Here is a 24380-nt window from a genome sequence, read left to right on the forward strand (position 1 = left end):
TCACTCTAGTGTCTTCCAATACCAGCTTCCCTCAGCCTCTCAGCCCTGTAGACTGCGGAAAGAGCAAAGGCACTGGAGGGAGAGACCCAAAGTCAGGATCCAGCTCTGCCCTAACTAGCTGGGTGACTTTGAGCAAGTTGCTTAACATCTCAAAGCATTGATTTCCTCCTAAAAAATGGGGAAGGAAACCACTTGCCTCAATGGTTCTCAACCTCACGAAGCATCAAAATTATTGGGAAATTTTAAATTTGAATACACATACATAAATACATACATACACAAACATACGTGCACACCTACATATACACATCTCTATGCACATGTATATACATACATTGTGTATGTATACATCTATACTATATGTTCACTAGAGCCCCAACCCAGCAGCTAGGTTGGTCTGAGGTGGGGTTCAGGCATGTGTAGTTTTTTTTAAAGCTCACCAGTTGATTCTAATAGCAACCAGGGCTGAGAACCAGGGACCTTTCTCCAGGAGATGATTAAATGAGATAAAACCAGTGAACATACTCTGACACCTATATGACAAACTACTTTTATTATTAAACACTACAGAAAGGTCAGGAGTCAATCCTCAATTCCTGCTCTAGTATAGGCAGAAGGGCACTGCAGGCTTTTGGCTGAGTCTCTAAACTTCTTGTGGAAGCGAATGCTCATCCAACTCCACAGCCTGCCTTGCCATGCTAACTGCTGCCTCTTCTATGCAGACTCAGCCACCCATCTTGCTGTCTGCATCCTTTCACAAATAGCCGGGTAGACATGGACACTAAATAACGCTGCATGTAAAACACACATAAAAGCATATGCAGAGAGCCTTCAAAAGTAAGACAAATCTTCATGTCCTAATGAAAACATTTGCCTGAGTATGTGCTAGCATGTGGGTGGCCCAGGTTTCTCCTGCCACATACGGTCACCCTCAAGCTCATAATGCTGTAAGGATGGCCTCTGGAGGTCTACCTCGTGTGTGCTGGGAGGCAAAGTATGGGGCTGAGTTACCACTGGCTGCCTAGTTGGAGCAAATTCTGAGGCTTTGGAAAAGTCCTTTTCCCCAGAATGCTTCTCTCACTTGCTTGACATTCCTTTAGTATTGAACAATTTATTTTTCTGCTCCCTGATTAATAAAAGGCAAACATAAGGAAGTGGAAACAATCCACATTTCCATTAACAGATGAATGAATAAATAAAATGTGGTATACCCAGGCAGTGGAATAATATGCAGATCTAGAAAGGAATGAGGGGCTGATACATGCGAGGGCATGGATGAACTCTGAAAACATCATGCTAAGTGAAATAAGCTAGGCACAAAAGGACAAATATTGCATGATTCCACTTACATGAAATGTCTAGAATAAACAAAGTCGTAGAGAGAGAATAGATTGGAGGCGACCAGGGGCTAGGGGAAGTAGAATGGAGAGTTATTGCTTAATTGTTAAAGAGTTTCTGTTCCAATCTGGGTGATAAAATCATTTTAGTAATGGAAAGTGACACTGGTAACACAACATTGTAAAAGTAATTCACACCACTGAATTGTACACTTTTGCTAAAATGGCAAATTTTGTTACTTATATGTTACTGCAATAAAAAATAGTTGATAAAGACATATTCTCAAAGTTTCAGGGACTGAACAAAACTCAAATCATACACACATGCACACATCCAACATGAAAACAATAAGGAGGCATAAATAACAGCAGATTCTTTCTTCACAGTGTAGGAATGAGGAGCTGGGGTTGGAGTGGGGGACCCAGAGCAGGAGGCACCGCTCCTAGAGGTGATGAGGAGGAAAGGAGTGGGGCTCTGGGTAGGCAAAGGATGCAGGATGGAAAGAGGCTCTGAGAAGACCCTCTATGGTGCAGTTTTGCTTATAACACTTGTGCTGGTTTGAAACTGTTATGTATCCCATGAAAGACTATGTTCTTTAATGCAATCTTGTGTGGGCAGACTTATTATGGGTGGGATCTTTTGATTAGGTTGTTTCCATGGAGATGTGACCCACCCAATTGTGGGTGAGACCCTTTTAGATTATTTCCATGGAGCTTTGACCCTACCCATGCAGGGTGGGTCTTGATTAGTTTACTGGAGTCCTTTAAGAGAGCTCATGGAGAGAAAGAGCTCAAAGAAGCTGAGAGAGACATTTTGAAGAGAAGCTAAGGTATGTAATCTAGAGGTTGACCCCTGGAGAAGCTAAGAACCTACACAGACCAAGATGTTTGGAGATGCTAAGCCAAAAGATGAAGCCCAGAATTTGCCCAGGAGAAGCTAAGAGAGGACCCCCAGGTGCTTAGAGAGAAACACCCTGGGAGAACAAGCAAGGATGCACAGGAGATGAGAGAGAGAAGCTAAGAGACAGAAGCCCAGAGACATTTTGAGAAAGCCATTTTGAAATCAGAACCTGGGAGCAAAGGACCAGCAGACATTAGTCAAGTGCCTTCTCAGATGACAGAGGTGTTCCAGACGCCACTGGCCATGCTTCAGTGAAGGTATTCTTCTGTTGATGCCTTAGTTTGGACACTTTTATGGTCTTACAACTATAAATTTGTAACCAAAAATATCCCCTTTATAAAAGCCAATCCATTTCTGTATTTTGCATAACGGTAGCTTTAGCAAACTGGAACACAGCTATACACTTGTAATGGTTTAAATTTCTAAAAACAGTCTTCCGTATTTGGTGGCTTTTGAAGGCTCCTCATCACTGTGGTAAGTCTTCCCCTGAGAATCCCTTTTGATTAGCAGTTCACAGCCACAGCGGTGAGGAGAGTCAGTGTGATTTGTTAATAATAAAAGTCACAGGACCAAAGCTTATTAATGATTCCTCTAAAAAACTGAATTAGGAATGGTTAAAATGGCAAATTTTATGTTATATCTATTTTACCACAATAAAAAAAAAGCAGAGTCAAACTACGCTCCCTGGAATGGGAGGGAACTGGGTGGAAAGGCAGCTCCAGGGCTGGAACTGTGCAACCCTGCGCCCATTTAGCCTCGGCAGAAACCCCTCAGGCTACTGGGCTCCCTGGGATGCCTGCTGCGCCTGCTTCCCAAAGTCTTTACCTTTGCAGTCTTTAGTCTCCTCTGCAAAGTAAGTTCCCGCCGGACACTCGTCCAAACACAGCCCTTCGTAGAAAACCGAGCTGGCATCCGCACAGACGCTGCAGTCGTCCGCATCCGGGCCTCGGCACTCCAGGCAGAGCGCGTGGCAGGGGACGCAGTGGCGGGAGTCAGCGTAGAAGCCGGAGGGACAGGACTGGCGGCACGCGTCATTGTACAGGACGAAGTCAGGCACGCACTCTGAGGGGAAGGAGGAAACAGCACGTTATTCCCATGGGGCAGACGAGAAAGGAATTCATTCCCTTTGCAGGGACTAGGCCCCTCCCCACCACGCTGGCTCCTTTGCCCGGAGTGGCCATTGCCCGGTTCCCACCTGCCCTGGGTATCTAACAGCCTGCCCTGGGAGGAGGAGGTCACATGTAGGGCCTGATTAGATGGTGCTGGGCTTAAGTCCGGACCTGACCTTGTCCTTGGAGGTTCCAAAATTTGCAGTGCTTTTGCAAACAACTAATGGCTGAGATGTTGAAGCTATTGTTCAGGAAACCTGAAAAGCACCATCTCAAAAGACAAATTGGAGTCAAATCACAGTTTACAGAATTTTCTTCATGACACCAAGATTGCCGCAGCAAGGAAACTGTCTGCAAAAGGGAAATCATCTTCCTGGGGTTTGTAAGCAGTGTCATAAAGAGATTAAAGGAGGTTGGCTATGTTTTGTTGATTGCAGCAAGAACTTGTTGGTGTTACAGGGGTAGGTTAAGTGTAAGTGGGGCTTTATTTTTCATTGGGTTAGGAGTGCTTTACTGGGGTTTGATTGGCTTTTCTGGGGTTGAGGGTCCTGGCAGGGACTTTCTGAAGAAGATGTTTCAGAAACACAGCATAATTCTATGCTAGTTTGGAGGATGCTAACTTTCTGTTGGTTCTGAGAAAACCCAGGAGCTATTTCTGATAATCACCCAGAAGCTGTATGTGATATATTTATCACATGTGCACTTAAAATTTTTTTTTACTGAGTACCTGTGTTGTGATTTGGAGCTGTATGTACCCCAGAAGAATAAGTTCTTAACTTTAACCCATTCTGTATATAAACCTGTTGTAAGTAGGACGTTTTGATGAGGGTACTTCAGTTAAGGTGTGGCCCACCTAGTTCCGGATGGGTCTTAATCTTATTACTGGATTCTTTTGTAAGAGAATGAAATTCAGAGACACACAGAGAGAAAGCCACAGAAGCAAGAAGCTGAAACAGAACCTGGGAGAGAAGGGAGAGATCAGCAGATGCCACCATGTGCCTTGCCATGTGACAGAGGAGCCGAGGATTGCCCGCCAGAACGCCACAGTCTTCAGGGAGAAAGCATCGCCTTGACGATGCCTTGATTTGGACATTTTTCTGGCCTCAAAACCACGAGTGAATCAATTCCCATTGTTTAAGCCAATCCGTTTCATGGTATTTGCTTAAGCAGCCTAGGAAACAAAAACCACCTCACATTCTATTCAATAAGGAAAGCAGTTTAGAAATTGCTGGACTAGGTAATTTTTCACTAATGGTATGATAGACTTATAAATAGAGATACATGTTTAACCAGTATGAAGACTGCAATATGGGTTTATTTGATTTGTGTTTGTTTTCTTATTTTGGGGGGAATCCTGGAAAACACTTTAGGTCACACCAAGGCAAACCTTTGGAATGGACAGCTCCACATGAATGAGTCTGCTTTAAACGGGGTAAGAAATTGGACAGCCTTTCTTGGGAGTAAATTCCCAAGGAAAAAAAACCTATTCACGGTCTGTGCTGTTTTCAGAGTCTTATAGATACCTGAACTTTCCTTTCTTATCTTTTATAACAATTGAAATTCTCCAGCTTCCTCTGCATTTAGTTGTTTGATATCAGTCACCCTTACAAGATTTTGTGCTCCATTGAGGAGGAAACTTTGTGTTCTTATCTGTATCTCCAGCACCTGGAGATGTGTGTGGTGATATGAGGTGCCCAAAATATGGATGAGGCAGGAATCGTGCAAAGAGGAGCTCTTATTTTTCTTAACTTGCAGAGTCCGTGATGCAAAGGCTCTCTCTCACTCTCACTTAATTTCCTCAGTGATGTGCATGGAGATAGACACATTTCAGCAAAGTTAGGGAGCCTGGTCCCCACGGTTCTCTCTGGACATGGTTATGGGTTAAATTGTATCCCCATAAAACACATGCTCAAATCTTAACCCCTGGCCCCATGAATGTAACCTTATTTGGAAATATGGTCTTTGAAGATGTGATTAGTTAAGATGAGGCCAAACTGGATTAGAGTGGGCTCTAATCCAATATGACTGGTGTCCTTATAAGAAGACGGAAATTTGGGTACACAGAAGACAGACACTGGGGAGAAGACAGCCAAGTGAAGACGGAGGAGTCAGAGATTGGAGTGAAGCATCTACCAGCCAAGGAAAGCCAAGGGAAGCAAACACCAGAAGCTAGAAGATGCAGAAAGAGATTCTCTTGTCCAGGTCTCAGGTATCACCTGGCCCCACCAATACCTTGACTTTGGACTTCTAGCTTCCGGAATGTGGGAGAATACATTTCTGTTGTTTCAGTCACTCAGTTTGTGGTACTTTACTACAGCTGCCGTGGGAAAATAAGACACACACCCACCCTCGGGTAGTCGGTCCCCAGCGGGGCAGCCACACTCTGCCTTGGGATGCTCATGGGTACCTTTGCACGTTTTCTCATGGATGCAGTCCTGACACATCTCTGGGCAGTGCTTGCACACCCCGTCCATGGCCACATGCCTCTCTGGGCAGACTTCCCGGCACACTCCCTGGTCCAGTACGAGGTTCCCTTCACAAGAACGGCAGCTGGTGGCATTTCCTTCACAAGTTCTGCAAGGTGAGTGGCAGCGTTCACATATGCCATCTTCTGCATAAAAGCTCCTGTGGAGGGAAGAAAGAATAATTGAAGAAGCTTAGGAACTAGAGAAATGAGTCACCCCTTGTGGCAAAAGAGTTAGGACTCAAAATGAAAGGGCTGCTCCTCCTGCAAACTAAAATGAATCCACCAGTAAAATTTACTGAGGAAATATGGTGAAAAAAATAGTCTTGACAAATAAAACAAAAGGGGTAGCTGTTATCATTGTGAATTTTTTTGGGAAGGACAACTGTAGTTGATTAGAATATAGTTTAGTCATCTTCTAATTTTCCTACTTTATCTTCTAATTTTTATTATTTTTTCTTCCTCTTGTTAGAGCCTTACTTTAATGTAGAAAACCCCTTAATTAAATCTAATACTTTTAAACAATTTCAATAAATTTAAAAATTTACTTTTAGAAAGTTGTAACCATGTTTTGCTTTTGGATGCCCTCATCCAACCTCTAACAGCTTCTTTCAAATATGCATGCACAAATACACACAGCACTAAGCATATTTTGAGCACCTGTTATTGGTGTATATGCTTGTGGATTGACTTTCTTCCAGGAGGAATCTGATGCCTAAATGTCTGAATGATTAAACCATCATACCATAGAAGTCCCCTACTGGTGTGTGAATACAATGAGTACAGAACGCTAACCCTCTCTGTAGATTTGGGAGGCAGAGGTAGTAGATGATCTTTCTTTGAAGGAAAAAATTAAGGGAAGAGCTGGAACTTTTAGTAATAGGAAAATTATAAACTATTTTATAACAAATGGACTTCTGTTGTCATAGGTGACTATTTCTGGTGGTTTCCTGTCATAGTCCTTCTACTAGTCAGCTATTGCCATAAAAGTGCTGTGCAACACATCCGAAAGTAATTTGGAAGAGAATAAAAATATATATGCAGGGCCCCCCTGAGGAACTGAGGGAAAATGCAGAGGTGTTGGGCTTCCTCATCTGGATTGTTGCTGATGTTCTCACAAACATTGAGGACTGGCGGTTTGATGTGCTGAGCCCTCGATCATGGGACTTGCCCTTATGAAGCTCATTACTGCAAAGGAAAGGCTAAACCTGCTTATAATTGTGCCTAAGAGTCTCCCCCTGAGTACCTCTTTGTTGCTCAGATGTGGTCCTCTCTCTCTAGCTGAGCCAACTCGGTAGGTGAACTCACTGCCCTTCCCCCTATGTGGGATTTGATTCCCAGGGGTGTAAATCTCCCTGGCAATGCAGGATATGACTCCTGGGGATGAATCTGGACCTGACACCATGGGATTGAGAACATCTTCTTGACCAAAAGGGGGATTTGAAATGAAACGAAATAAAGTTTCGGTGGCTGAGAGATTCCAAATAGAGTCAATAGGTCACTCTGGTGGGCATTCTTATGCACTATATAGATAACCCTTTTTAGGTTTTAATGCACTGAAATAGCTATAAGTAAATACTTGAAACTATCAAACTGCAACCCAGTAGCCTTGACTCTTGAAGACGATTGTATAGCAATGTAGCTTACAAGGAGTGACAGTGTGATTGTGAAAACCTTGTGGCTCACACTCCCTTTATCTAGTGTATGGATGGAAGAGTAGAAAAATGGGGAGAAAAAACTAAATGAACAATAGGGTGGGAGGGGAGGGATGATTTGGGTGTTCTTTTTTATTTTTATTTTTTATTCTTATTTTCACTTTTTCTGGTACAAGGAAAATGTTCAAAAAATAGATTGGGGTGATGAATGCACAACTATATGATGGTACTGTGAACAACTGATTGTACACTTTGGATGATTGTATGGTATGTGAATATATCTCAATAAAATTGAATTTAAAAAAAACCAAAAAACAAAAACATCTGCCCTGATTGGGAAACTTAAAAAAAAAAAAAAGTGTTGTGTAACAAACCACCCCAAAACTCAGTGGCTTAAACAATGATCATTCATTCTCATTCATGTATCTGTGGGTAGGCAGCTCTTGGCTGGACTTGGCTGGGTTTGACTCCAAGCTGCACACCAATTCCAGATCTTCTGCCCTTCTTTCATCCTCCCTGGCACAAGGGGCTACTGGGGCATGCTCTTCCTTGAGCAGTGACAGAAGCCCAAGAGAGTAAGCCCAATGGGGAACACATATTTTAAGCCTCACTTCTGCTAACATCCCAATGGCCAAAGCAAGTCACACAATGGAGCCCAAAGTCAAAGGGCAGCAAGTACATTCTGCCTGTAGTGGGAGGGGCCTCAGTTACAAGGCAGAGGGCATGGACACAGGGAGGGATGAAGATTTGTAGCCGGTGACTTAGTCTACCAGAGTCCTCGTGAAATCCTGATGCCCATATGGGACCCCTCCTCTACAGAATCATTGCTTGATGTTTTATTTAATTAATTAACTCATTCACAGCCATTTAATCATTTACTTGGTCATTTATTTATTCCACTCATTCCTTATATACAAATACACTGAGTATGTCAGGAAGAAATAAGATGATTGTGGAGAATAAAACCCCCACTGTAAATGTAGTCTTAAGGAGAAATAGGAAAAGAAAGCAGAGAAATAGGGAGATGGAGGGTAAACTAGATAGTATCCAGATGAAAGCTAAAATCAGGCTTCCTTACGCATTCTTTAGCTTTTTTGATCACTATGGAGAACACTCAAAGAAAAAGATACTGCTACTGTGTCCCACCAAATCTCTCTCTTAAAATGAATTTTTGACACAACAGTGGATAGAAATATGCTCCTCAGGAGTTTGACTGAATTTGAGAAATTTGAAATTAAATAAACTTAGGACACTCTCAAATATATCCCGTTTTCTACCAGAATGAGAATTTGATGGGTTCGTTGTTCCTCTACTATGAAAATTCAGGGGTGTTTTGTTGGAGGAGTTACATTGGGTGTGCTGTTAATTTTCCAGCTAGCTCTAATTCCCAACATCCTAGCAAATCCACAGCGGTTTTCCCAAGGCGGCTGTAATTCTCAGGGTTCCAGAGCACCTCGTATATTCTGATAGAAAACCTGCAAAACGTGTCATCCAGATACTCATCTCATCAAATAGATTCTCAGTGCTAGGCCTGGGTAAGGCCTTGGGAGAATAATTTCTGGACAATAAAGATGAGTAATTTTAGTACAGAACCTGAAAAGATACAGCATGAGGCAAAATTCCCCAGACTCTTCTCATAAGGGCAGTGGATGTTGCATTAAATGCTGAATTGAAGGCAGGGATTCAAGAAAAACAATAACAACAACAACAAAACCCAACCCATTGAAGATGATTAGTAACACAAAAATAGGTGAACATCAGAAACTCTGTCGGGAGGCAGACAGAAGGCAACATAAGGAGTTTTCCAGAGAGCTAAAAGCAGCCTTATCTACCCACATCTACCCAGGTATTTGTTCTCCTGTCTTATCCCTGCATTTACAAGTTTTGTTTGCTGCATTTTGTCATGCTTAATTTCATTGTTATTTTTATTCACCAAGAAAAATATAATTTCTTTTGAAAATATATGGCCACAAGTATTAAATTATTAAATTCAAAGTACTTTGTGTTGAAGACTTTCAGCCCAGAAAAATATATGTAGTGCAGACGATTTCTGGTCTGGAGCTCCAAATATATTTTACAGACACCCAAAACAGTGACAGCCAGTGCTTAAAGGAAGACTTTCTCTCACTAGAGCTTCAAATCTGTTCATATTTGGTGAACTAAGTACATTAAGCTTTTTGTTGCCTTTTAAACAATTACCATAATGATATATATTACTACTCAAACTTTTTTCTTTCGTGAACAAATACTGTCTTTGAAAAAGTGGTGGGCACTATTGCTGACTTATAAATAATTTTTAATACCTCAGTGCCATTTCATTGCAGGTTGTATTTCTGTTATAAATCTCCTAGCTCTTTTAGGATGGATGACACCTAAAAAGGGAGACTTCTTAGAAACAGAAACAAAGCCTTCCAAGACAAGCCAGATAGTGTATGTTTCTCAGTCTCTGTTTTCCCTGTCTTTCCTTTGTATGCATGAAGATGAGGGACATCACAGTGATCAGATAACCCCATGCAAAACAGGGGAGCACATGCTTCTAATTCCACAGACTGCGGGAATTTCAGGCCATGGCAGTGGTTTCCTTACTTTTCAAAAAATACAAAATATCTCGCTTGCTGTTTTGTTGTGTTCCGTTGCTCCCTAAGAGTGGTTCAAGCCCAGCCTTGGAAGAGAGAACTATTGAGTAATCAACTAATTGGAGGAAGGCAAATGAATCTCTTTCTTCCTCATTTTAATGCATTGCTAATTCCTGAAACATTCAACGAATCCAAGAGAGATCTGGGAAATGATTGTAATCGTAAAATAAGTCTGGCAATAAAAATGACAACCTGTTCGATCCCAGCATGGCCAAGGTTAACGAGGAAGCAATGATTGACTTTGGTAAATAGATATTTGGCCTTCACCTTTGTTTTATATTAATATGTTTGCTAACTTTGTTTAGAGGGCGTGTGGCTGATGAGATGGAGAGAGGCTAGGAGTTTCAGATCCCCCTGACCAGGTGTCCTTCCTCAAGCTGCCTTCTCCCCTCGGGGTCTCTAACCCTGATTCCTTCCTCCCTTTCTCCAACCTGCTGGACAAAATCCTTCAAGAGCTTTTCTCTATTGAACCTCTTTTCAAATACTTGAAAACCTAAGCTAAGGTAAAAAGCCAGTCAAAAAAGACTACATAATGTGTGGCACTATTTATATGAAATGTCCAGAATGGGCAAAGCTATAGACAGAGAAAGTAGATGAGTGGTCCCTTAGGACTGGCAAGAATGAGGAAAATTAGGGGTGACTGCTAAGAGGATACAGGATGTCTTTTTTGGGGTGATGAAAGTGTTCTCAAATTGTGGTGAGGGTTGCATAACTCTGTGAATATACTAAAAAGCATTGGACTCCACACTTTAAATCGGAGAATTGTATGGTATGAGAATTATATCTCAATGAAGCTGTTACAAATGAAACCCCAACCAGCTTGCCAAGAAGGTGACATTGTGCAACAAATGGTTCAGCACATGGACTTCAATGCCAGGGAGACTTGGGTTCCAACCCTGGCCACGACAAGTATCAGCTCTATGATACGGAGCATCTATAAACTGGGGGAAAACAATCGCAGCTGCTTAACAGGCAACCTGAGGGTTATTGGGATTGGATATTTGATGCACTTAGTGTAGTGCCTAAGCATAGCAAGCCCTCAGAAAGTAACTGTTTTTAAATGGCTTCTGCTGCCTTGGAATCTCTCAGCCCTCTGTGGGGTAAGGCACTGGGAAGTAGGACAGTGATTGATGCAAACCTCCTTCACTGGCCTGCAAGCCTTTTGCAGGCTCAGACTTCCTTTAATTACCTTCACATGGCTTCTGATGTGCAATTCTTATACCTATAGGTGCTAAACATGTATCTGTGGATAGAACTGAGTTCGCTTAGCTTCTACACTAGATCGGAAGCTTCTTGAGGATAAGCACCACGGCTTATGTTTGTGCCCTACAGGGTCTGTCACAGGGATTGAGACAAAAAGGTTGTTAGGAAATAATATGCTGATCTTACCACATTCTTTTAATGCGAGGGCAAATGAAACTCATAATTCCTAGCAATTGACATTGTTGGTTGCCTTCCCCAATTCATCTCTTGCCCCATTTCTCCATCCTGCCCCACTTATACAGAGTTCTGATTTTGTTTGTTTGCTCAGGGGTGAATCTTACTCCACCTGAGTCAATCCTATCCTTCCATTCCACCTGCCAGAGATTGGTTTAGGAAGGCATGCATGAGGCATTCTGTATGATGAGACGTGAAGGCAAGTCCCAGAAAGTTTTCTTTCCTTTTAAAAAGAGATAAACAAAGAGAAACCTCCCCTTTTGTGCATCTGGTTGTGGCTATGGGAGGAGGTGATGTTTGGCAACGGGGCAGACAGCCTGGGAGCGAGAGGGGAGGCAGCCGAATAATAAAATGGAAAGACTGTGGGTTGTCTGTGATGCTCTCGGCCACTGAAGTAACCCATCCTGGGTCTCCAAACTTCTTGTTACGTGAGATAATAAACCCTGGACTGTCTCGGTCATTTTACTTGGCATTTCTGTTGTTTGTGACTGAAAGTTACCTAATATACTTGTCCATTTTGCTGTTCCCATTTCCCTTTTCAGTAAGTCCTAGAGGCGGGACCACTGATGGGGAGAACAAAGGAATTATAAGACAAGGGACTGGGGAAACTGTCAGGAATCAATAATCACCCAGGTGGTTACTTATTTATTATTCATAATTAATGCCTCACCTACTTCAAACTTTAGAAGTGTTCATGTGTTCCACAGCCTCTCACAACCTGACTTTTGTGACAGAGGCAAAATGTTGACAATACTTGATCGATGGAAAAAGAACATATTTTCATAAGCAAAAGTATATCCATATAATAGACATGAGGGAGAAGTGTGCACCCTGCCTTACATATGTTTTGGCTGCTGTGGCCAACAGTGATGTCAAGCGGTCAGATGAGAACACTTATGCGGGTCTCTAACCAGAGAGGACAACAGTTCTTTGGTGAATAGGAAGGACTTGCCCATGCACACACACACACAAGTGCTGCAGGAGAGTGAGCACAAACAAGAAGTAAAGGGGAGATGGAAACCTACTCGGGGCACTTGGAGAAGCATCTGCCGTCGTGGAGGAAGAGCGGGTGGTCAGGGTGAACCCGGCACTTTTCGCAAAGGTGGCTTGCAGAGCAAGAAGCGCAGTCTTCTGTACACTTCTCACAGCTGCCACTCCTGGCTGAAGGCCATGTGCCTTGGGGGCAGGAGGACACACAGGCCTGAGCCAACAGATACGTGCCTAGAAACACAAGGAAGAGGGCAGATAAGAACAGCACACGTATGTGCAAAAACTGACACCCTGCCAAGGCGTTTGAAACCTTCTCCAAAGCCTCTGGATATCCAGAACAGTTATTTCAGGCTTACCAAAATATTTTATTAGAGATGCTAAGTCTTCCAAGATGAGTTAAACCTCTAGAAAGAAAACTGATGGCAGGAGCCTCTTGCCCTTTTCTGTTGCTTTGCTCCTGGTAGGGTGGCATGGGCTTCCCTTTGCTGAGCTGATTTTCTTATCAGCTCCCCTTTCTGTCTTCCTGGTGAGAAGCAGATATATGTGAGAGCTGCCTGGGGTCTATTCTTCTGCTTCCCCAATGCCTACTCTGTTAGGGCAAGTAGTTATTCTTTCATCTTTAACCAAGGGTCCATCTACTTATTTTTAATTGGAAAAACTGCTAACACCATTATTAAAGGACACCATCTACAAATCACCCTCAATCCCAAAATTCCAAGAAAATTCCTTGGGTTTGTTTGTGTGTAACCTTTTATATTTTATAGGATTATAATCATGGCACAACTTTTATATTTTAAACTGCTGTTTTTGCCTCACATTTCACTTTTAATCTTGAACCTTCCAACATCATCTTCATAATGATTACTCTAATGGGAGCAAAACATTCTTTATCTTAATACATCATGTTAATACAGCATCCCCCTACCTTGGGGGTATTATGTCATTTCTGATGTTTGGTTTGTGTAGATGATGAGGCAATTAATAATTTGTTACATTGTTACATTGCAGCCTTTGATGCCTTCCCCCCCTGCCCCAAATCTGTCAATTCAGTACAAATCAGTATCAGTAATGAAGGAGGAAATAACAGGCAGGCTATTTAACCCCACTTACATCCTCTCCCTTCAGTTCTCTTGTTTTGATTAATGCACTTTAAAAGGGTAATGGAAACTCAACAAAAGTCATGCCCCCATAGACCCTAGCAAATTCTGTAGCAAGTCAACAAATTACTTCACCACACCTTTGGATTAAGAAACATTTCTTTCCTTTTCTTTTTTTTTTTTTTTTTTTTTATCCTTTGGAAGCCCAAACACACTATTAGTGTGTTTGGGAACCGCGTGTCTCCAGAGTGGTCTAGATCAAGGCTGAACAAACCTGCATTAAGATGCCCATGTACATGTGTTCCAATGAACAGACATGGCCACCGCCACCTCCCGTCACAGCCACACTAACCTTCTGGACAGGAAGTGCACAGAGTCGCAGACCCATTACAGGTTTTACAAGAAGAATGACAAGGCTGGTATTTTCTAAAAATGCCTGCATAGGGAGAGAAACAACAAGTCAGTCCCCTTCCAAAAAGCTCATTGTGTTGCAGAGTTGGAAAAGATCAGTCTCCCCTTCCCACTAAAGTCGAATCCCCTCCATTTTAAGTGAGCTGATTATTGGCACCCACCCATGGCCTATGGTGTGGACTTCATTTTTCCTTCCTCTCATTCATTCACAATTGGCCTTTAACTACCAAGGCTTTCCTTGCAAACTTCTGATGACAAGGAACTTGGTTTCTTGCAAGATAGCCCCGAGTCCTTGGGAAGATATTTGCATTGACAAATGAACTTAGAAATGTGTGGGAGTGAGTGTTTGTGTGTACACGTGATGTGAATGAGTTTACAAGTCAAAGGCTATCACTGTATTTCCTCAAAATTCTTAAATGACTACTTTCTTTACTCCAAGGTGATACCGAGGATTCATTGTTCCTCTCATGGAGCAACATTTTTCTTTTTTTCTTTCCTTCCTTCCTTCCTTCTTTCCTTCTTTCTTTTCCTTCCTTCCCTCCTTCCTTCTTTCTCTCTCTCCTTCCTTCTTTTTTCTTTCTTCTTTCCTTCCTTCTGCCCTCCTCCCCCTCCTTTCTATCTCTCTCCATTTCTACCGTTCTCTCTCCCTTTTTCTCTTTCTTTTCTCCCTCTCTTCCTTCTTCCTCTTTCTCTCCCTCCTTCCCTCCCTCCCTCCTTCCCCTCCTTCCTTTCTCCTTTTCTCTGTTTCTCTCTTTCTTCTTTTGAAAACCATATTATATTATTGGTCAACATTTGGGTCTCCGTATAGCCACTGTGGAATGCAGCTAAAGTTGACCTCATCTTAAATATGTCTGAAATCATTGTGAATAATTAAAATAAAGGGCCCATCCCTGAACTTGCAACTTGGTCAGATTAAGGCACCATTGGTTCCAGGTGGTTTTCCCCTTCTCCTCCCCCTCTGTTTCCCTCCAGAGCATTCAATGGGCAGGCTTTTCTAGGAAGTCAGCTCAGCAACTCAGTGGGACAGTTTCAGAGACATTTATAACAGCCTCAAGGACATCACTCAATCAATATATGTTGAGATCTTGACTAAAGCTCAAGAATTTGCATTTCAGCTTCATCCTGACTCACACAGGGGAGTAATTAGAAGAAGAAGTTGGGGCTCAGGATGTGTGAGATGAATGTCTCTGACTCTCTGCTCAGTTGGCATCTCACTGTTCTCCTCCGTTACCTCCTCCCTCCCTTCCTTCCTTCTGTCTTTCCTTCTCACCCCTTTCCTTTCCTTTCCTCTCGCCCTGAGGGTCTGACATAGTTGACCCTCTAGTTACACCTGCCTTCAGAGCCCACTGTGCCTCAACCTGGGAGGGGAACCGTGGATACAGCGATCCAATTCCCAGGGTCCACCCATCTGCATCTCTAAAAAGAGGGAAAGTGATTTCACTCTCATAGGACTTTTGTGAAGATTAAATGAGACAAGATGGCTTACATGCTTAATGCAGCGACTCAGTAAATGTTAGTTGCTTCTGTTTCATTTCTTCTTGTTCCTGCCCTCCTCATTTGTTCCTGTTCCGCCCATCTCTGAGATTTTTGTTCTATTCCCCTCTCCCTTCCCTCTTTCCTATACCTGTCAGTGGCACTGGGAGGCATTGTGTGCTTTCAGTGGTGGCGCACATGGTTATACAAGCTGCTGAGTCTTGCAATAGAGGAAGCTAGATTCAAATATATACATTTGCATGTATGCATTTGTGTTCAACTTACATATACATATGCATTTATGTATTCACACATACCTATATACATATCAATGGATACCATATATATACACACACACACATACACACACACAAATAGACATATATATGTGGTTGCCAAGGCTGATTGACAGTTTTTTCTTAGTATGGAGAGAAAATTTTGCACTGGCTTTCCAGTAGACTAATCAAATCTGGTGACTGACTGAGGAACTCTCCTTGGGGGAACCAATTAAAAGATCAGACTAGCCTTGTACAGAGGAATATTAGTCACGGTTTTACCCCAGATTTGCCCACATGCTTCTCGACATGCCTGAGTCTTTCCCTGAAGGCTCTTCCGACCTGACAGGAAGAAAGAGTTGGGAGAAGGAGGCAGATAGATGAGCAATAAGCAATTCTGCTTCTAAGATGATGTCAGGATGCTTACTTAGTGGATAGAACAGTTGTTCAGAAATGCTAACAAAAGAATATTCCTTGGGCTGTGGGCACCTGGAAAATCTTCTCTGTTACATGCCCAGGTCTTGGGTTTATTTGACTTTATTGTTTTATTCTAAAATATTGAATTAATAGAGTTATTTTTCACTTATGTTCTCATATTTCTATTAAAAACAGTATATATTTACACAGACACAAATAGTTACATATGTTTCACATTCTGGCAATTTGACATTTTCCTGTCTACACTTGGTTTAAAATTCTGTAATGTTCTCAAGTCTCCACCAGAGGGAACTCTGTACAAGCATTTAACTTCACAATTAGCTGTGGGCAAAGGGCGGTCATTTCCAGCTGGAGTTCTTATAAATATTATTGTGTAGTAACACCTTCTATACAGATTGGTTTTGTAATGAAACCTGAAAGATTAGTGTCTTAATTTCAACAAATAAATTTTGGAACGTTTCCTGTTTCTCTCTTGACCTTGGTCGTAGCTTGCTTTCTTTTTTTTTTTCAATCCAGAAATTCTAGAAGACCTCAAAACAAAAAACAAAAAACAACAAACAAACAAAAAACCAACCAACCAAACAACAAACAAAAACAAAAAAGCAAAAAAATTACTTTGACTAGGAAAGTATTGTCCTGCCTTCAGAAATGACTACAGCTAAACCACATAAAGCAAGAGTCCTTTTAAATTTGTTTTGAATAAGCAATACTCATATGGTTCAAAACATAAAAAAGGGCATAAACTGTGAAATCTAACTCTGATTCCCAGACACCCTCTCTTCTCCAGAAGCAACCAACTGTACAGGTTTCATGTCTGTTTTTCTAGAAATAGTTTAGGCAAGATACAAGCAAAAATACATGTATGCACTCGCCCCTCCTTCTCCACCCTTTCTAATACGAACTGCATTTATTCACACTTTGTCACCTTGCCTTTTTTTTTTCCTTTTTAACTTATCAATATATTTTGCAGACTGTTCTCTATCAGTATATAAAGAAGCTCCTCCTTCTTTTTGATGGTTCCATAGCATTCCATTATATGGATGCATCATACTTTGTTTCTCTAGTGTCCTACTGTTAACCATTTAGTGTGCCTACGATCTCATCTTGACTATTTCAAATAATGCTGCAGTGACTGGGGAGGCAAAACATCGTCTTCATCCCATTCTCAGAGGTCTGCAAGCACAGAGGCTTTTCTTGACAACCTCTCCCAGACATAAACACTTAGAAAGTCAGTAATGTCCTTGTAGATTATAGAACTCTCCACGGCTGAATTTCCTCAGTCTTTCCCCTGCGAGCGCCCACTTTTATGTTCTGGCCCCTCCTCTCTCCGTTTGTCTCTTAGGATTTCTGCACCCCCGTTTGCTCCTCGCCGCCCGGGATCTTAGGTTTGTTTCTCTATCAGAGTCTCTCTCCATGTGCTATGTTTCTCTTCCTTCTCCCTGTTTCCCTATTACCTCTTTTGGTTTGAACCTTCCACCTTCGTCGTTCCTGCAGCAGGCTCTTCATCAAAGATGGGCTTGCAGTGGGCACGGGTTCTTTTTTATTAAAAAGAAAAGTGTTTTATTCTTTCAATGCAAAAAAGGAAAAAGAAGATGATAACCTCGCCCATAATCCCACCACCCGGAAATGCCTGCTGTGTATTCTTTGATGCATAGATTTCCCACCTTTATGTTGGACGTGTAAGCATAATTACATATATATATATATATGTGCAACCATTTACATATTCTGCATTTATAACACTGACCCTGCATTTTGCATTTAACATTATAAAATCTGACAGACATTTTTTCTTGATGTTAAAATCCTTTGTAAATATCATTTGTAAAGTTTTGCCTATTTGTTTGTATGAACCAGAATTCACTTGTTTTCTTTTGTTATTCTTTTAGAATGCTTGCTTCCTTTTTTTTTTTTTTTTCTATTATAAATAAAACTGTTATCAACATCTTTATGGCTAAGTCAGACCCTGCCTGGTGATTAGACATTGCAATTGATTCTTATTTATGGCCTTCTTTCTAGGGGCTGTTTTTCACAAAAGTGTATCACTCTTGATGCCCCCCAGATTGCACTCTTTCATGACCTAAGGAAGGCTGTTTGGAAAAAGGGCTAGTGTTTCATGTGTAAAACTGGATCAGGCTGAAGGGTTAGGGAACAGACATGCTTTCGTTGTGTACATACTATGTGCTGGGGGCTCTATGTGTATTTTCTCAATGAATTCTCACAAGGGCCTTGGGTGAGGAATTCCATAATCTCAATCTATAGATCAAAGAGGATAAGTAACTTGCTCAGTTTCACATGGACAGTAAATAACAGATCCAGGAGTTCAATTCAAGCATGCCTAACTCTGAAGCCCCTAGCCATTAGGGAGACTTTCCAGCAATTATCTTAGATTTTAAGATAGTGTGAAAGAGGCCAAAGCAGTGGTATGCTGATAAACCACCTCTGTGAAAATACAAAACAAAATGAACAACCCAATTTGTAGTGCTTGCCAATTTCTTGGTCTAGTTTCAAGCTGCCAATGGTTTAACAACCCACTTACTAAATTCTTGACTATTTAATAATTGGCACAAGCTGACACAAGTGGATCCATCACATCACTGGCCAAAGGTTTCAAAAGACTGACTTCCTTACTCAGTGACATGCTGTCTCTGCTCTCCAAGTTCTGGCTGGTTAGTTATGTAAAAATGACGTTCTCATTTCTAAGTGAAGTAAGGCAACTGCATGCATCCACAAAGTTCTTCTAGAAGGCAGACTCTTGTGTCATGTTCAAAGTTCCCTAAAGTTCAGTTTACTAGCCAACACAGCTTCCTGCTATTAGCAATTTTTTTCATATGCAAGTGGCTTTCAGGGTTTGTGCCTGACTCTGAGATTCCAGTTCAACCCCCAGAATGGGAATTGCAAAATCAAAAGACAGGCCAGTGATAAATTGTTAGGATGTGGTCAAAGATAAAAAGATTATTTGCCTCATCTGCACTTTGAAGATTAGACTTCCATCAGAATATGTAATTAGAACCTGCTACATACATGGCTTTAATCAATGATAGAAAGAGATGGGTAGGGAAATGGGCAGACGTTACTCCTGGGACTGCTCAGTACCTTCAGGGGGAAAACCACTTAAAATCCAAATGATTTCATGGTAATACAGTAAACTATTTTCCTTCCCAACAATGGTTTCAGGGACCCAGTGGAAGTCGTCATCTTCTTTCAAAGCCAGTGGGCTGCAGCAATCGCACATTTTCACCAGGGGTGATATTCAAGTTGCTGCCGAAGCATCTATGCCTGTTTAACAGCCATTCTATTCCTGTCTTTTGTGGGAAAGTAGATTAAGTAATCGTCACAATATATTAGTGACTGGGATAGAGGATCTGGAATGATCTGAACTTTTTGTGCAGGGCTTTCTGGTGGTGGGCAGAGCAGAGCTGAGTTGCCATCTTTGGAGATTACTCAGTCTTGGCTGGAGGATTTGTCAGGCATGATCTGCTATGTGAAGAATTCTCTGTCCTTGCACTGGGCTAAGAGGTATTCCCACTTTGTTTAATAGCTGACAAAGGATGATGGCCCTCTCATCATTGCCACTCTCATCCCAATTAGCCATTTTATTAAAAGAGGAGTTTGGTGAACATTTGTATGGATTTTTATTGCAAGGGTACTTTCCCAACACGCTAACATATACTCGCATGGTAGGTTGTAGGCTTTGGATGCAAACACGATCTTGTTGTTTCCACTGGGGAGCAGTGTGGGTGAAGGAATGGACTGATATTTGTTCCATATTACCTTTCCTACCTAAATATGTTAAAAAAAAAAAAAAAAAAAAGCAAACAAAACCATGCTGGCACAACCTGTGCAGCTACTCTTCTCATAAACACTAATTTGTCTGGGTTTCCTCTAAGTTCACCTAGGATGACTGCCATCTGCTTTCCATCATCTCAAAGGTGTGGCCAATTAGTGCTGGTTCTCTGGAACCCTCTGCTCTCCTGTTACACTCCTTAGGGTGTTGTTTTTTAAGGAAAAGAAGTCAGGCAGAAGATGGAAGCATTGGCTCAAATACTCCCAGGGCTTTATGGAATGCATTTGCCACTTACTATCATTTCGTTGTCCTCACTGTACTGGGGAAGCTGAGCTCCAGCTCTACCTTGCTCAGTGAATAAACATTTTTTCCCTCTGTGTTAATGGTCTGCATGTTTCATTTCATAGATCATAGAAATGGAAAAGTGAAGCTATATCATTGACTTTATTGCTTCTGTCCAGCCACAAGAAACATTCTCATCTGCTGCCCGAAGCCCTTAGTAGTGCTAAACCCCCACATGGACTAATTCCTTCATCTCTTCAAAAATATTGCATTTTCACAGTGGAAAATCTTGAGGGGTGGGTGTGGTGCCTTCATAAAGGGAAACAACCAAAGCCTGATTTTTGCTTGCAAAATGCGTACTCCAGTTGAAGGGATGCGTACTCATTTGGAGAATCAAGTCTGCTCTGATTCTTGGCTCCCTGGATCTTTTCATCATCTGGTACAACAGATAAAATACAGATGTTCTGAGCTAGCAACACAGCACCAGACCATTTTCCTCTTGGCTCACACTGCCTCTTAAAATGCCTGAATGCCAGACAAACTCATTTTCAGCATTTTAGTTCAGCTGTAATTCACGGAAGATATCCCAATCTGGACCGAATAATTTTCTTCCCAGTTATGTCTCTAAAATAGGTCCTGCGTTCTCCTCGGCCTTTGGCTGCTGGGTTTGGGACAGCCTCTGAGCTGCTGCTCCTTTAAGTCACATGAGTGACACTGTCATAGTAGACGGTGCACGGACAGCCTCTCTCTCCAACCCAGCAAGAGGCTTTTATTCTGCCCCAGAGATCTATCACTCTCTCAAGCCCTTAGAAAACATGTCTAGTGTGGACCTCCTCGCAGCTGCTGTTGTTCCTGCTCTGAAATGACCCTTTTAACAAGTCCTTGCCAATGGAGACCATCTCTTGTTTTGTGAGAGTCTCTGCGTAGAACACAAATCAAAAATTTTTTCCTAGCAGGAAGAGGATTTTGTTTTTTAACCACTTCAAACATGGAGAGGCCACTAAAAGTTTGGAAATATCTTGCAGAGAAGCCCATAACTCAGGCTTGAAAATGAGGGGACCCATTCTAAAGACTCAGGTAGGAATGAGACCCTTAGATTCCAAGCCCCCATACTTTTCCTCCCTCCTCTCCAGCCCCTCCATCTTCCTCCATCTGCAATCAGGGAGGGCAACTTTTAAAAGGCAAGCCTGGTGGTGTCAAGCTCTGACTTAGGAAGATCAGTTGTTTAAGGATAAGGTCTGATCGGGAGAGCCTACTCTACCTGCCTAGTTTTCCTTTGCTATGATAAAGATGCCCAGGCACGTGATAAAGGCTATTTTAAATTTCTTGAGAAAATGGTACCTTGGTAGTTCACTTATTTGACTACTCCCGGGTCTTCTCTACCCAAGTAGAAACTCAAATTGCTCCTTGGGCTCCCCCTGCTGGCCAAATGCCAACCGCAACCTCCTACCCTCCCCCTTGGAAACACCAGAGACCCCCGGAGCCGCACAAAGTTGATTATCACTCCAAGCTCTTGTTTCCCTGCCCATCCTGGAGCTCTTTGCTATCTGGAAAGCAAGGGTTAAAGAGGGAGGAAGGCAGAGTTGTGCCCAGACCCCTGCGAGATCTCCCTGGGGAGGTACATACCATTCCAGAATTTGCCTTCCACCTGGGTCTGGGTGGGACCTACACACTTCCCATGCGACAGCTGCAATCCTCCTCTGCAGCTGCTGCACTCATCGTAGCCAAGTCCAGTGCAGGTTTTGCAGGCTCGGTGGCAGGGCTCACATTCTCCCATTTCTGGGTCACCGTAGAAGCCAGGGCCACATTTACTCACACAACTGCCACCTAATTCAAACACAGAAAGGAAGCGTGAAGGCAGAACCCTGGTCGGCTTAGCGTGGTGCTTTATGCAAGGCCAAAGTCTAATGCGGCAGAAACGTATTTGTTTGTGTTTGTTTTTCAAGAAACCAAGATGGCAATAGATTAGGTCAACCAAGGAATATGTTTGAAAAAATCCAGCACCTTATCCTAGTTCTCTTTCAACTGCGAATTTAAATTGGCTATTAGCTCAAAGGGTTAAGGGCACTGAATAAAGAACTTTACATTCTCCAGGCCTTGAGAAGCTACAAGTGAAATGAATCTCTGTGTAGAGAAGCATGGAAGACTGCCGTGGACTCGCTGCCTTACTCCATCCCCCACAAACATTCAAGAGCACTGGACTATTAGTTCTTCAGCTGGAAGAATCACAGTATATTTCTTTCCTAACCATCCATTTCTATCAAAGTCAATGGATTGACCGAGACATAAGACAAGGGATTTTGTTAAAGTCTTACACTGCACAGGAACAAATAACATGGATTACGTCTCAAGGAAAGGGTCATGGTTTTGGACGTTCCAGGTGACTTCAATTCCAAAGCATTTCTCTTTAGGCACCCAGCTCCTATTTCCCCATCTCCCTCCTTCACTCTTATTTCCATCATCTTTGAGATATTTGAGATTAGTTAGTGAAATACAAACTAAGCTTTATGAATAAAAGCAGAAGGAAGTCCTGGCTAGTGTTTATTTTCAGACCAAATTAAAATTCCTCCTTGGATAAGAGTCACCAACACTCGAAGACTCTGAAATCAATCAAATGAGCTCTCCTTTTGCACTGGCTGCTTGCTGGGTTGGAGCCCAGAGCCCAGAGAGCCTCACTTCCTACAGTGCCGCTTTCTGGCTTACCTAAGAGAAAGAAGCCCTCTTCACACCAGTAACACTCATTTTGGTCACAGTTGCCACAGTTGGTATCACACTCTTTGCATTCAAATTCTTCAGCATATGTCTTCTCAGGACAGGTTCTGTAGCAGCGGTGTTCAAACCTAGAAGAAGATGCAGTTTCTTCTATGAGATACGTTGGTGTATTTCTCTTGAGTACAATAGATCAATCTCCTTGGATGTGTCTACACATCTTTTTTAACAGGGGTAGATATTTGGATATCAAAGGAAGAAACTTCCTCTTAGTTTGTTGTGTGCCCCAAGCCAGGCCATTAACCATCCCCGCTGGAGCCCTGAACATCCTTCATCAGCACAGCTGGAAAGGGGGCAAGGAGAGGCTCATTTAAACCTTCACCCAATCCCAATGCAGCAGATATTATTTACGTTTAATTTCTAGATAAGGGAACTGAAGCTCAAGGTTAAGTGCTCAATGTCATGCAGTTAGTTAAACATGGTGCTGGGATTTTACCCATTTTCAAATGGTTAGCTAGTGTGCTTTTGTCACACTGCATCTGGTATTTGCAAGGGCTGAAAGACCTCAATGTTGAGTTCAACAGGCTAATCAAAATGTCTGTAAACAGATTATTAATAATAACAGCAAGATACCTTAGCTTTTATGTTTACATTTTCACATACTAACTCTTATTCTCATTATATGGTAACATATACAGTTGCAATTCAGATGCCACTGAATTGCAGTCTCACTTGAAGGGGGTGGGGAGTGAAGTTGTCCTTGGCCCTTTGATGAATTTCATAGCACCAAGATATCAGGGGAAACCTTAAGAACTTCTATTGCACAGCTCATTTTTATCAGCTGTATTCAAAATTACTAAACATTCTAAAAGGTAGTAAATGTGTGTTTCTTGAAAAGGAAACAAACTGTTCTTCTCTTAGTGGTATTGGGACATGTTCCTTCAGTGCATTTGTTTCTCAAGGGGTTTTATGAAACATGCTCCTTAGCATGATAGTGGTGAGCCCAAGAGGCTGATGGGGCCAATGCCAAAGTTTAATAGAGGACTGATGTCTCTGGTGACAGAGGAGGTAGGTGCAGGTGAAGGGGTATAACCAGGTGTCAAAATGAAGAAGGCAGCCAGGATAGAGTTAGGTTGGAGGGGCTGAAGAAATTGTAAGAGGGACAAAGAGGAGAAATCCTTGCCTGCTTGTACATTATCACCACTTCTTTATTTGAGTCTAAGTTCTTCTTCCTAAGTTCTTTGAGAAACATTGTGTGTCCCCAGCCATGTGAACTCACCGAGGAATGCCTGTCTTTCTGCCACCATCTCTCCCTGGGGATCTTGTGGCAGAACAATTGCTGGGTGAATGTCAACTCTGAGCATGCTGACAAGTCCCTT

The 24380-nt window shown here is 42.2% G+C and overlaps 1 protein-coding gene across 1 annotated transcript in view; it reads right to left on the minus strand.

The window, feature by feature from the left end:
• Nucleotides 1-24380, minus strand: part of PCSK5 (proprotein convertase subtilisin/kexin type 5) — a 422934-nt gene that overhangs the window by 24420 nt on the left and 374134 nt on the right. The window contains exons 26-32 of the mRNA XM_037797346.1: nt 22996-23132; nt 21919-22119; nt 17678-17758; nt 13979-14062; nt 12565-12760; nt 5755-5972; nt 3064-3300 (exon numbers count right to left, since the gene is read on the minus strand). Coding sequence (XP_037653274.1) covers nt 3064-3300; nt 5755-5972; nt 12565-12760; nt 13979-14062; nt 17678-17758; nt 21919-22119; nt 22996-23132 — 1154 coding nt within the window. The remainder of the gene's footprint in view (nt 1-3063; nt 3301-5754; nt 5973-12564; nt 12761-13978; nt 14063-17677; nt 17759-21918; nt 22120-22995; nt 23133-24380) is intronic.

Source organism: Choloepus didactylus, chromosome 10 (genome assembly GCF_015220235.1).
Source record: "Choloepus didactylus isolate mChoDid1 chromosome 10, mChoDid1.pri, whole genome shotgun sequence".
In the NCBI taxonomy this organism is placed as follows: Eukaryota; Metazoa; Chordata; class Mammalia; order Pilosa; family Megalonychidae; genus Choloepus; species Choloepus didactylus.